We start from the raw sequence: 15,086 nt of genomic DNA, 5'->3' as shown, positions 1-15,086 counted from the left end.
CTACCACACACACTTGTTCGGAGAAGCTGCAGAAATACAAAACAAGCAAACAGCTTCCACAAGAAAGAGGAAAGCCTTAAGGTAAACGGATCCTAGCTTCACGTACTGCAGCGAACGACCGTCGTAGGTAGCAAGAGGAGAACTGCACCGGAAATGACCGCAGAGAAGCCCTCAGACTTTGGCACGCCAGGTACGTATAGTCTGCGGCCGCGAGCTCGGCTCCAGTTCACCACCGGCAATGGAGGGTGAAGCTTTGACAATGCCAGCCACTCGTGCCGGCGAAACATAAGTAAAATCATTAGATGAACGTCGGCCGAAGAACCTGAGACAGGAGCCAATAGGCAATTAAACTACGTTCTAACACTGAGGTTGTTTGTACTTCAGGAAGAAACCTACATTATTCACAAACATAAAATGTGTGTGAGATAAATCAAGAAAACATAGACATTGCTTATATTCTGGAATTATGAAATGCAGTAAACCTTTAATTAATTATGAACACACAAAACATATTACAATTTTGCTTTTACTACTTCCCTCAATTACTAAATATTGCTGAGGCTCTCAGTGACGCACCAACTAGTTTAATTGAAATTTCAGAATCATTCATATCTGAAGAAATACCGATTGTATCATTTTGCTCATAGCTTTCTTAGAAATACAACATACAGTCCTGATACCAACAAATACGATGGAAACAAAACAAGTATCTACTATTTTGTGCACACAATAGAAAATGAACTATAGGTTTGAGGATATATTTGTAAAAATTTCATGATTTTGAATTAACACAAGCAACAGGCAACATTAGTACAAGAATCATTCAATATGAATGCCTGTAAATATATTAATAACACAACAGAATGAGAGTTAATTTGCCTGTTTTACTAACTTAAAATGAAAACAAATAAAAACAAAACAAAATTTGGCTCAGTCCACTGAATAGTATCTCACCTTCTTTCAAATAAGATGATTTATCCGTACCAGGAAACCTCACACATTTAACAGGATGTATTTCAAGAACGTTAAAAAGGTCAGCAAGGAAGACAATCAAATTCTGCCTCATGGATCTGGAAAACAGTAAGAGCTACTGATTTAAACCATTTCTTTTTTATATATTTAAAAATACAACAATTTAATCAACAATTAATAAAAAGAACAGTATCTAGTGTAGTGTGGACTATGTAAGAGTAGATTAGCTTTTGACTGGAGTAAAACATAAATGTTAAATTTATTTACATGATCTAAATCAGTGGTTCCCAACCTGGGGATAATTAGCCCCTGAGGAGTAAAATGAAATTTCCTGAAGGGTAAAAACTGTAAAAACTGAACGGCTCAATTCTGTTTCTTGAAACTAAATTTTTTTTCAAATCATCATTACTACTCTCACAATTCTGTCAGACTTTAACATGGATTATATAAGTTATCAATAATTACTTTTTCTCAATCAGTACAATTAGTGCGGTGGAGGTTGCAGGATCCTCATATAGTCACTACTCACTACACACACATGTTGTGCTTTGTCTCATACACTGCTGATGATAAGACAGACACATACGTAACAAACGCTAAACATCTCAAGAAAATGCCTTCTCCAAGTTGTCGACAGTACCTGCGGTAGTCCAGAAATTGCTTCACTGCTGACTCGAAACAGATGAATAAATCAGCTGACAGTACAGCTCAGCAGTAACTACATAAAGGCTACTGTAGTGCTGTACACAGTATTATTATTACTATTATTGTTAGTGACTGTGGTCAGACACAAAGTAGTAACAGCCAAAAGTCTTCTAATGTCTGCCACTTCAGAAATAATACGAGCAGCAACCAAGTGATTTAAGAACAGTAAGTATGGTGAACACATTTTAACTTGGTTGATTGGAAATGAGGTTGCAGTGTGCAGGTCAATCAAGTCCTGCAATGGAAAGGAGTAACGCAGGGGAAATTTTTTTTTGTAACAACTACCTACCCTCACTGTGAATAGACAGCTTTCTTATCGGAAAAGGAGCCGTGGGTAGCAGTTGTGGTGCTCCACAAATTCCTTCACTTTTCATTCTAACCAACAAACAAACACAAAAAACATACACAAACTCAATATCATTCATCTTTCATCATTTTAATAATAAGTGTGTTCCAAGAAACCAAACAATGGAAAATAAAGGATGGAAAGTAACAATATTATGAAAAGTAATGTTGCCACTCACCATATAGCAGAGATGCTGAATTGCTGATCGACACAACAAAAAAACTGTCACAAATAAAGCTTTCGACCAGTAAGGCCTTCATCAAAAATAGGCAACAGACGTACATAGTGAAGCATTAGAAAATAGTAACAAAGGAAAACAGCACCACTGGGTTAGGACGTGACGAGAGATGACATTGGAGGGAGGGGGGGGCGGGGGGGGGGGGGGGGGGGGGGGTGCTACTAACTAATATCTAATTGCACTCTCAGGTAATGGTCTTACAAAGGTTGAGAACCACTGATCTAACAGTTTAACATATTTTTTTCTAGCAACATATTACAGAGTTTCCAGTCTTTCAACTTCTTATACATAGAGTGACAATTGTTCAATTCTTGAAACTCTCTACCTGGAGAACTTTAACATGTACTCATTTTGGGAATGAAGTGGCAGTAGCTTGACTGATTCTAACCATATGCTGTCTTTCCATTAAAACTGTTTGTGGGCAGTTGACACTACTTCAACAGCAGGAAGTATGGGCACCTTTCACACATGAACATTCATACCTGCATAACTGAAAGACACATCCAACATGTTTACACAAAATTTTAGTTTCTTTTCACATTTTATCATTTACTGTACGGGTACAGGACATGTCTGGTACTCACAGCGTAAAAATTATCCTTCAACTGATTGTGTCAATGGTTATCACGAAGTTGCAACTATATGCCTTGTCACCAGACACCTGAACTTACTTTTCCTCAAGGAATATAATTTCTGGAACTGTATGGAAAAAAATTCAATTCTTTTCCAGAAAACCTGTAGTAGGTTTCTATTAATAGAAAAATTTGATAAAGTGAAGTGAGAAGCAATGTCAATCCTCTGTCATTGGTCTGTCCAGAAGCAATGTCAACCCTCTGTCATTGGTCTGTCCAGATTACTCAATAAATGAATTCAGTATTTTAATCTGGAGTGCAATTGGATAAGCACACATGCTTTGGGTGATTTCCATAGCAACACTCAAAACAAAGTGGTACACAATTATCAGTTGGTAATAGTTTCATATATAAAATCACACTCAACCTGTACAAGCACATTCACCTAAGCATCTTTGTCAATAAATAAGCAACAGCAAATGTATGTGCACATACAGATGGTAATGTTCTTGTAAATATTTTGCAAAATTATGATCATTAAATCACACCACAGCTCATGTTGATTCCAACAACCATCCTTGCACAAGATAATGTGCAAAAACTGAAATATTTGTGGCAATAAGAAATCATTGGAAATTGTCTGTTAAAAGTAGACACTCTTATCAAACCGTTTATTTTATGCACAATAAATAAATATAGTGCTTATTTATTAACCAGCAGTGGCTGTAACTATAATGGAGAGCAGGTCACCTACTCTGCTGGTGGTGTAAACCAAAGAAATAGGAATAGGAAAGTCCTGACAGCGATCAAGGAAAGACAAGTTAAACACCAACCTGACCTCTTCCAACTTCAATTAATTTGAAGGGTTAAGACTCAAAAATAATCAATTACATTTTACCTTATAAAAAAAGTAATTAACTGTTGAATTATCACCTCTTTCTATGCACTTCCAATATTACTGCTTTCTTTTCAACTGAACTACTGAAAAAAAAATCTTGTTCAACAATCTATGTTTTAACGAGAAGAATCTATAGAAACTTACTAAATTCAGTCTGATATTCCGATAAGTGACTGGTATTACTGAGTGTAAAATATTCATCATTTTTAAAGCCATGCCATCATCAAAATGAAAACAACATTTAAAGACAAATACACCAGAGAATTTCCTTAAGTGAAATGGGGTTGAAGAGAACACACAGTGGAATGAAAATCCTGTAAGTAACTCACTTTGGTGAAATGATAAAATGATAAGTAGGATTTCCCTTCCCCGCAGTCAAACTTAGAAATTTCAAAAATAATTTTTTTTTTCCGATCGCACATGTTGGAGGGGGAAGAAGGGGAGGGATGACATCATAGATCACATAGGTACAGTGAACTGCCCAGCAACGTACCATAGCTCTTACAATTCCACCTTGTATACAAGCCAATTATTCTCAACAGTGTTCAGTGATTTGAGAACTACGAAAACATCTTCCAGTTTGAAGACAAAAACTGAAGCAATTGTAAAGAACATATTTTTGCCTTTAATACAAGCAGAACTGAAAGAAAATCTTAACAAACATTACACTTTCTGGTAATCATGAGTACCCCAAGTAATTTCCTGCAATTAATCAATACTTTGTTAAAAGATAAAGCAATTCCGTACAAACTGTTACAGCTGTGAGTGTAACAAGGAACATTCCAACACAATTTCTGAATTCATTCATAATGTTAGACAACACAACAATATCAATAATACGACAAGTGCTTATGTGAGTAATAACACAAATACATGTGTGAGAGGAGGGGGAGAGGGGGGGGGGGGGGGGGGAAATCTCTCTGTTGTGCCTATCTGCAGCTCAACATTTCCGCTATATGGTGAATAGGAATCAATCTTTTTCATAATATTCTGAAATGCTAAGGATTGGGTGCCCAGTCCAAATTACACGCAACTGACTACAAACAAAGAAAGACTGTCTTCCTGTAGATGTTCAAGCTTTAATTGTGAAACTGTACCGTCACTTCTCTAGACATGCTGTTTGAGGTGTGTCATCCACAGGAAGTATTGTGAATTTGTTAATATTACTATCAAGACCCTCAAAGCCATGTAAAACCAAGATGGTTATGGTTTTTTCTGGCCATTTAAAGATTTTTAGGTATATTTGAGCCATTAAAATCTTATTTCATACCATTAGACAAATGCCTAGTTCTCCGCAAGTCTTTTCTCAAATGAAGTTGCTGAGGCTTATTTCTAGTTTCTCATGGCACAGAAAAGTGTATCAAAAGTTCATTGCCAGAACTGATATGAAAGATTTCATTCAGTGAGGTTAGGAGGGTGCTACAGGAAGTAATTGACAGAATGCTGGTTTTGTTATTACAGAAGTGAAGGATTCACTAGCTGATCTGCCAACAGCCCAATATCCGAGGTTTCATGACAAATGCATATCTTCGGTCTATGCATGACAGTGCACAGTACTAATTTGATCCAAACAGCTGTGTGTGAATATGTGATTTTCCAGGGAGTCATATCTTGGGTTCTACTGATCACAGAAACGAGGGATCAAGTGTTTTGGTTAACCCCTGGCCTAGTGATCACTGTACGCCTAACATGAGAACAGGAGTACTGTGGCTGTTGTTGTTGTTGTTGTTGTTGTTGTTGTTGTTGTGGTCCTCAGTCCTGAGACTGGTTTGATGCAGCTCTCCATGCTACTCTATCCTGTGCAAGCTGCTTCATCTCCCAGTACCTACTGCAACCTACATCCTTCTGAATCTGCTTAGTGTATTCATCTCTTGGTCTCCCTCTACGATTTTTACCCTCCATGCTGCCCTCCAATGCTAAATTTGTGATCCCTTGATGCCTCAAAACATGTCCTACCAACCGATCCCTTCTTCTAGTCAAGTTGTCCACAAACTTCTCTTCTCCCCAATCCTGTTCAATACCTCCTCATTAGTTACGTGATCTACCTACCTTATCTTCAGCATTCTTCTGTAGCACCACATTTCGAACTCTTCTATTCTCTTCTTGTCCAAACTAGTTATCGTCCATGTTTCACTTCCATACAGGGCTACACTCCATACAAATACTTTCAGAAACGACTTCCTGACACTTAAATCAATACTCGATGTTAACAAATTTCTCTTCTTCAGAAACGCTTTCCTTGTCATTGCCAGTCTACATTTTACATCCTCTCTACTTCGACCATCGTCAGTTATTTTGCTCCACAAATATCAAAACTCATTTACTACTTTAAGCGCCTCATTTCCTAATCCAATTCACTCAGCATCACCCGATTTAATTTGACTACATTTCATTATCCTCGTTTTGCTTTTGTTGATGTTCATCTTACATCCTCCTTTCAAGACACTGTCCATTCCGTTCAACTGCTCTTCCAAGTTCTTTGCTGTCTCTGACAGAATTACAATGTCATCGGCGAACCTCAAAGTTTTTACTTCTTCTCCATGAATTTTAATACCTACTCCGAATTTTTCTTTTGTTTCCTTTACTGCTTGCTCAATATACAGATTGAATAACATCGGCGAGAGGCTACAACCCTGTCTCACTCCCTTCCCAACCACTGCTTCCCTTTCATGCCCCTCGACTCTTATAACTGCCATCTGATTTCTGTACAAATTGTAAATAGCCTTTCGCTCCCTGTATTTTATACCTGCCACCTTCAGAATTTGAAAGAGAGTATTCCAGTTAACATTGTCAAAAGCTTTCTCTAAGTCTACAAATGCTAGAAACGTAGGTTTGCCTTTCCTTAATCTTTCTTCTAAGATAAGTCGTAAGGTTAGTATTGCCTCATGTGTTCCAGCATTTCTACGGAATCCAAACTGATCTTCCCCGAGATTCGCTTCTACCAGTTTTTCCATTCGTCTGTAAAAAATTCGCGTTAGTATTTTGCAGCTGTGACTTATTAAACTGATAGTTCGGTAATTTTCACATCTGTCAACACCTGCTTTCTTTGGGATTGGAATAATTATATTCTTCTTGAAGTCTGAGGGTATTTCGCCTGTCTCATACATCTCGCTCACCAGATGGTAAGAGTTTTGTCATGGCTGGCTCTCCCAAGGCCATCAGTAGTTCTAATGGAATGTTGTCTACTCCCGGGGCCTTGTTTCCACTCAGGTCTTTCAGTGCTCTGTCAAACTCTTCACGCAGTATCTTATCTCCCATTTCGTCTTCATCTACATCCTCTTCCATTTCCATAATATTGTCCTCAAGTACATCACCCTTGTATAAACCCTCTATATACTCCTTCCACCTTTCTGCCTTCCCTTCTTTGCTTAGAACTGGGTTGCCATCTGAGCTCTTGATATTCACACAAGTGGTTCTCTTTTCTCCATAGGTCTCTTTAATTTTCCTGTAGGCAGTATCTATCTTACCCCTAGTGAGATAGGCCTCTACATCCTTACATTTGTCCTCTAGCCATTTTGCACTTCCTGTCGATCTCATTTTTGAGACGTTTGTATTCGTTTTTGCCTGCTTCATTTACTGCATTTTTATATTTTCTCCTTTCATCAATTAAATTCAATATTTCTTCTGTCACCCAAGGATTTCTATTAGCCCTCGCCTTTTTACCTACTTGATCGTCTGCTGCCTTCACTACTTCATCTCTCAGAGCTACCCATTCTTCTTCTACTGTATTTCTTTCCCCCATTCCTGTCAATTGTTCCCTTATGCTCCCCCTAAAACTCTCTACAACCTCTGGTGCTTTCACTTTATCCAGGTCCCATCTCCTTAGATTCCCACTTTTTTGCAGTTTCTTCAGTTTTAATCTACAGTTCATAACCAATAGATTGTGGTCAGAGTCCACATCTGCCCCTTGAAATGTCTTACAATTCTGGTTCCTAAATCTCTGTCTTACCATTATATAATCTATCTGATACCTTTTAGTATCTCCAGGATTCTTCCAGGTATACAACCTTCTTTTATGATTCTTGAACCAAGTGTTAGCTATGATTAAGTTATGCTCTGTGCAAAATTTCTACAAGGCGGCTTCCTCTTTCATTTCTTCCCCCCAATCCATATTCACCTACTATGTTTCCTTCTCTCCTTTTCCCTTCCAGTCACCCATGGAGTATTAAATTTTCCTCTCCCTTCACTACCTGAATAATTTCTTTTCTCTCGTCATACATTTCATCTATTTCTTCATCATCTGCAGAGCTAGTTGCATATAAACTTTTACTACTGTAGTAGGCATGGGCTTTGTGTCTATCTTGGCCACAATAATGCGTTCACTATGCTGTTTGTAGTAGCTAACCCGCACTCCTATTTTTTTATTCATTATTAAACCTATTCCTGCATTACCCCTATTTGATTTTGTATTTATAACCCTGTACTCACCTGACCAAAAGTCTTGTTCTCCTGCCATCGAACTTCACTAATTCCCACTATATCTAACTTTAACCTATCCATTTCCCTCTTTTAAACGACGTCCTCTTGAGTAGTCCCCGCCCGGAGATCCGAATGGGGGACTATTTTACCTCCGGAATATTTTACCCAAAGAGGACGCCCATCATCATTTAATCATACAGTAAAGCTGCATGTCCTCGGGGAAAAATTACGGCTGCAGTTTCCCCTTGCTTTCAGCCATTCTCAGTACCAGCACAGCAAGGCCGTTTTGGTTAATGTTACAAGGCCAGATCAGTCAATCATCACACTGTTGCCCCTGCAACTACTGAAAAGGCTGCTGCCCCTCTTCAGGAACCACATGTTTGTCTGGCCTCTCAACAGATACCCCTCCGTTGTGGTTGCACCTATGGTACGGCCATCTGTATCTCTGAGGCACGCAAGCCTCCCCATCAATGGCAAGGTCCATGCTTCATAGGGTGGGGGCTGGGGGGGTGGGGGGGGGGGGGTACTGTGTCTATCCTGCAGTAAATCGTCAAAATTTGAACATTAAAAAAAAAAAAAAAAAAAAAAAAACAACATGATTTTTGGGTACCAAAAGTACAAATTGTGGAGATGGCTACTTCCACAATTTCTATTCATTGCAGATCAATGCAATTTAGAGGTTGAAAGTTACCACACTTACACATGTAAAATATGCAGTCTGAAGCATAAATATAATTTTAACAGATATGACAAAATATGGCAAGGGTTCTAAGGTCACTAAACTATGTTTTCAGACAGCATTTTCGCACCAATGAGCTTTATAACATACTGTCTCTGTATAATGGGCATTTCACTCTTGTACAAATACACCCAAAGTTGTACAGCAGTGACAAGAAATGGCTAAAAAGAGTCCTCACATGCCTGAAAAGGACATAAAATTACTGCCAAAACTTATGCAAAACTGGAAATACTGCAAATTCTGTAAAATATTCATGACATTTTTATTCTTTTAAGATACAAACCATAAGCTGGGTGTTTTGGTGAACTGTGATCTGTGAGCAAAGTGTCCAGACAAAATATAAAGCAAACAATTTTACGTTTTCCTTATACACTACTGGCCATTACATTTGCTACACCACGAAGATGACGTGCTACAGACCCGAATTTAAACCGACAGGAGGAAGATGTTGCGATATGCAAATGATTAGCTTTTCAGAGCATTCACACAAGGTTGGCGCCGGTGGCGACACCTACAATGTGCTGGCGTGAGGAAAGTTTGCACCGATTTCTCATACACAAACAGCAGTTGACCGGCGTTGCCTGGTGAAAGGTTATTGTCATGCCTCGTGTAAGGAGGAGAAATGGGTACCATCAAGTTTCCAACTTTGATACAGGTCGGATAGTAGCCTATTGCGATTGCAGTTTATCATATCGTGACTTTGCTGCTCGCGTTGGTCGAGATCCAATGACTGTTAGCAGAATATGGAATCGGTGGGTCCAGGAGGGTAATACTGAATGGCTTGCTGGATCCCTATGGCCTCTTATCACTAGCAGTTGAGATGAAAGGCATCTTATCGCATGGCTCTAACGGATCGTGCAGCCACGTCTCGACCCTGAGTCAACCGATGGGGACGTTTACAAGACAACAACCATCTGCACGAACAGTTCGACGACTTTTGCAGCAGCATGGGACTATCAGCTCGGAGACCACGCTGCAGTTACCCTTGATGTGCTGCATCACAGACAGGAGCACCTGCAATGGTGTACTCAATGACAAACCTAGGTGCACGAATGGCAAAACGCCATTTTTTCGGATGAATCCAGGTTCTGTTTACAGCATCATGATGGTCATATCCATGTTTCGCGACATCGCAGTGAACGCACTATGGAAGCGTGTATTTGTCATCACCATAGTGGCGTATCACCCGGCGTGATGGTATGGGGTTCCATTGGTTACACGTCTCGGTCACCTCTTGTTTGCACTTTGAACAGTGTACATGACATTTCAGATGTGTTAGGACCTGTGGCTCTACCCTTCATTCCATCCCTGCGAAACCCTACATTTCAGCAGGATAATGCACGACCCCCCCCCATGAACCATGGACCTTGCCGTTGGTGGGGAGGCTTGCGTTGCCTCAGCGATACAGATAGCCGTACCGTAGGTGCAACCATAACGGAGGGGTATCTGTTGAGAGGCCAGACAAACGTGTGGTTCCTGAAGAGGGGCAGCAGCCTTTTCAGTAGTTGCAAGGGCAACAGTCTGGATGATTGACTGATCTGGCCTTGTAACAATAACCAAAACGGCCTTGCTGTGCTGGTACTGCGACGGCTGAAAGCAAGGGGAAACAACAGCCGTAATTTTTCCCGAGGGCATGCAGCTTTACTGTATGTATACATGATGATGGCGTCCTCTTGGGTAAAATATTCCGGAGGTAAAATAGTCCCCCATTCGGATCTCCGGGCGGGGACTACTCAAGAGGATGTCGTTATCAGGGAGAAAAGAAAACTGGCGTTCTACGGATCGGAGCGTGGAATGTCAGATCCCTTAATCGGGCAGGTAGGTTAGAAAATTTAAAAAGGGAAATGGATAGGTTGAAGTTAGATATAGTGGGAATTAGTGAAGTTCGGTGGCAGGAAGAACAAGACTTCTGGTCAGGTGACTACAGGGTTATAAACACAAAATCAAATAGGGGTAATGCAGGAGTAGGTTTAATAAAGAATAGGAAAATAGGAATGCGGGGTAAGCTACTACAAACAGCATAGTGAACGCATTATTGTGGCCAAGATAGATACGAAGCCCACGCCTACTACAGTAGTACAAGTTTATATGCCAACTAGCTCTGCAGATGACGAAGAAATTGAAGAAATGTATGATGAAATAAAAGAAATTATTCAGATTGTGAAGGGAGACGAAATTTAATAGTCATGGGGGACTGGAATTCGAGTGTAGGAAAAGGGAGAGAAGGAAACATAGTAGGTGAATATGGATTGGGGGACAGAAATGAAAGAGGAAGCCGCCTGGTCGAATTTTGCACAGAGCACAACATAATCATAACTAACACTTGGTTTAAGAATCATGAAAGAAGGTTGTATACATGGAAGAACCCTGGCGATACTAAAAGGTATCAGATAGATTATATAATGGTAAGACAGAGATTTAGGAACCAGGTTTTAAATTGTAAGACATTTCCAGGGGCAGATGTGGACTCTGACCACAATCTATTGGTTATGACCTGTAGATTAAAACTGAAGAAACTGCAAAAAGGTGGGAATTTAAGGAGATGGGACCTGGAAAAACTAAAGAACCAGAGGTTGTACAGAGATTCAGGGAGAGCATAAGGGAGCGATTGACAGGAATGGGGGAAAATAAATACAGTAGAAGAAGAATGGGTAGCTTTGAGGGATGAAGTAGTGAAGGCAGCAGAGGATCAAGTAGGTAAAAAGACGAGGGCTAGTAGAAATCCTTGGGTAACAGAAGAAATATTGAATTTAATTGATGAAAGGAGAAAATATAAAAATGCAGTAAGTGAAACAGGCAAAAAGGAATACAAACGTCTCAAAAATGAGATCGACAGGAAGTGCAAAATGGCTAAGCAGGATGGCTAGAGGACAAATGTAAGGATGTAGAGGCCTATCTCACTAGGGGTAAGATAGATACCGCCTACAGGAAAATTAAAGAGACCCTTGGAGATAAGAGAACGACTTGTATGAATATCAAGAGCTCAGATGGAAACCCAGTTCTAAGCAAAGAAGGGAAAGCAGAAAGGTGGAAGGAGTATATAGAGGGTCTATACAAGGGCGATGTACTTGAGGACAATATTATGGAAATGGAAGAGGATGTAGATGAAGATGAAATGGGAGATATGATACTGCGTGAAGAGTTTGACAGAGCACTGAAAGACCTGAGTCGAAGCAAGGCCCCGGATTAGACAATATTCCATTGGAACTACTGACGGCCGTGGGAGAGGCCAGTCCTGACAAAACTCTACCATCTGGTGAGCAAGATGTATGAAACAGGCGAAATACCCTCAGACTTCAAGAAGAATATAATAATTCCAATCCCAAAGAAAGCAGGTGTTGACAGATGTGAAAATTACCGAACTATCAGCTTAATAAGTCACAGCTGCAAAATACTAACCACGAATTCTTTACAGACGAATGGAAAAACTAGTAGAAGCCAACCTTGGGGAAGATCAGTTTGGATTCCGTAGAAACACTGGAACACGTGAGGCAATACTGACCTTACGACTTATCTTAGAAGAAAGATTAAGGAAAGGCAAACCTACGTTTCTAGCATTTGTAGACTTGGAGAAAGCTTTTGACAATGTTGACTGGAATACTCTCTTTCAAATTCTAAAGGTGGCAGGGGTAAAATACAGGGAGCGAAAGGCTATTTACAATTTGTACAGAAACCAGATGGCAGTTATAAGAGTCGAGGGACATGAAAGGGGAAGCAGTGGTTGGGAAGGGAGTAAGACAGGGTTGTAGTCTCTCCCCGATGTTGTTCAATCTGTATATTGAGCAAGCAGTAAAGGAAACAAAAGAAAAATTCGGAGTAGGTATTAATATTCATGGAGAAGAAATAAAAACTTTGAGGTTCGCCGATGACATTGTAATTCTGTCAGAGACAGCAAAGGACTTGGAAGAGCAGTTGAATGGAATGGACAGTGTCTTGAAAGGAGGATATAAGATGAACATCAACAAAAGCAAAACAAGGATAATGGAATGTAGTCTAATTAAGTCGGGTGATTCTGAGGGAATAGATTAGGAAATGAGGCACTTAAAGTAGTAAAGGAGTTTGCTATTTGGGGAGCAAAATAACTGATGATGGTCGAAGTAGAGAGGATATAAAATGTAGGCTGGCAATGGCAAGGAAAGCGTTTCTGAAGAAGAGAAATTTGTTAACATCCAGTATAGATTTAAGTGTCAGGAAGTCATTTCTGAAAGTATTCGTATGGAGTGTAGCCATGTATGGAAGTGAAACATGGACGATAAATAGTTTGGACAAGAAGAGAATAGAAGCTTTCGAAATGTGGTGCTACAGAAGAATGCTGAAGATTAGATGGGTAGATCACATAACTAATGAGGAAGTATTGAATAGGATTGGGGAGAAGAGATGTTTGTGGCACAACTTGATCAGAAGAAGGGATCGGTTGGTAGGACATGTTCTGAGGCATCAAGGATCACCAATTTAGTATTGGAGGGCAGCGTGGAGGGTAAAAATCGTAGAGGGAGACCAAGAGATGATACACTAAGCAGATTCAGAAGGATGTAGGTTGCAGTAGGTACTGGGAGATGAAAAAGCTTGCACAGGATAGAGTAGCATGGAGAGCTGCATCAAACCAGTCTCAGGACTGAAGACACAACAACAACAACAATGCACGACCACATGTTGCAGGTCCTGTATGGGCCTTCTTGGATACAGAAAATGTTCTACTGCCGCCCTGGCCAGCACACTCTCCAGATCTCCCACCAATGAAAATGTCTGGTCAATGGTAGCCAAGCAACTGGCTCGTCACAATACGCCAGTCACTACTCATGATGAACTGTGGTATCGTGTTGAAGCTGCATGGGCAGCCCTACCTTTACACGCCATCCAAGCTCTGTTTGACTCAATGCCCAGGGGTATCAAGGGCGTTATTATGGCCAGAGGTGGTTGTTCAGGGTACTGATTTCTCAGAATCTATGCACCCAAATTGTGTGAAAATGTAATCACATGTCAGTTCTAGTATAATATATTTGACCAATGAATAACCATTTATCATCTGCATTTTTTTCTTGGTGTAGCAGTTATAACAGCCAGTAGTGTATAATGTGAACTTATTCTATGTTTTGTGTCAAAGTATACAAACATGTAGAAGTTTATAAATAAGCTGTCAAAACTTCACTGACCTACAAATTTCTTTTATATGAACAGCACATCCTACGGAGGAAGAGAGAGGGGGGAGAGAGAAAGAGAGAGGGGTGGCGGGGGGCAGAGGGCTTAGAGGGAGAGAGGAGAGGGGGTAGAGAGGAGAGGGGGTAGAGAGGGGAGGGGGGTAGAGAGGGGAGGGGGTAGAGAGGGGAGGGGGGAGAGATGGGAGGGGGGAGAGAGGGGAGGGGGGAGAGAGGGGAGGGGGGAGAGAGGGGAGGGGGGAGAGAGGGGAGGGGGGAAAGAGGGGAGGGGGGGAGAGAGGGGAGGGGGGAGAGAGAGGGGAGGGGGGGAGAGAGAGGGGAGGGGGGAGAGAGGGGAGGGGGGGAGAGGGGAGGGGGGAGAGAGGGAGGGGGATGAGAGGGGAGGCGGGAGAGAGGGGAGGCGGAGAGAGGGGAGGGGGGAGGAGAGGGGAGGCGGGAGGAAGGAGGGGAGGGGGGAGAGAGGGGAGGGGGAGAGAGGGGAGGGGGAGAGAGGGGAGGGGGGAGAGAGGGGAGGGGGGAGAGAGGGGAGGGGGGAGAGAGGGGAGGGGGGAGAGAGGAAGAGAGAGGGTGGCGGGGGGGCAGAGGGTTTAGAGGGGAGAGAGGGGAGGGGGGGGGGAGGGGGAGAGAGGGGGAGGGGGAGGGGGAGAGGGGAGGGGGGGGGAGAGGGGAGGGGGAGGGGGAGAGGGTTTAGAGAGGTGAGCGGGGCAGAGGGGGGAGCGGGGGGTGAGGGGGGGGAGAGGGGGAGAGGGTGGAGAGGGTGGAAGAGGGGGGAGAGGGTGGAAGAGGGGGGACAGGGGGGAAGAGGGGGGACAGGGGGGAAGAGGGGGGACAGGTGGGAAGAGGGGGGAAGAGGGGGGACAGGGGGGAGAGGGGGGACAGGGGGAGAGGGGGGACAGGGGGACAGGGGGGACAGGGGGGAGAGGGGGGAGAGGGCGGAGAGGGCGGAGAGGGGGGGAGAGGGCGGAGAGGGGGGAGAGGGGGGAGAGGGGGGAGAGGGGGGAGAGGGGGGAGAGGGGGAGAGGGGGAGGGGAGAGGGGGGAG

At 42.1% G+C, this 15,086-nt stretch overlaps 1 protein-coding gene across 7 annotated transcripts in view; it reads right to left on the bottom strand.

Annotated features, from left to right (window-relative positions):
- The window catches only part of LOC124596570 (patronin), a 397,221-nt gene that overhangs the window by 165,597 nt on the left and 216,538 nt on the right, over nucleotides 1–15,086 (bottom strand). For all 7 annotated transcript variants that reach the window (XM_047135757.1, XM_047135758.1, XM_047135759.1 and 4 more), the window contains exon 6: nucleotides 955–1,070. In XM_047135757.1, coding sequence (XP_046991713.1) covers nucleotides 955–1,070 — 116 coding nt within the window. The remainder of the gene's footprint in view (nucleotides 1–954; nucleotides 1,071–15,086) is intronic.

The sequence above is a fragment of the Schistocerca americana genome, chromosome 2 (genome assembly GCF_021461395.2).
Source record: "Schistocerca americana isolate TAMUIC-IGC-003095 chromosome 2, iqSchAmer2.1, whole genome shotgun sequence".
In the NCBI taxonomy this organism is placed as follows: domain Eukaryota; kingdom Metazoa; phylum Arthropoda; class Insecta; order Orthoptera; family Acrididae; genus Schistocerca; species Schistocerca americana.
This window is presented reverse-complemented; position numbering and strand designations above follow the sequence as displayed.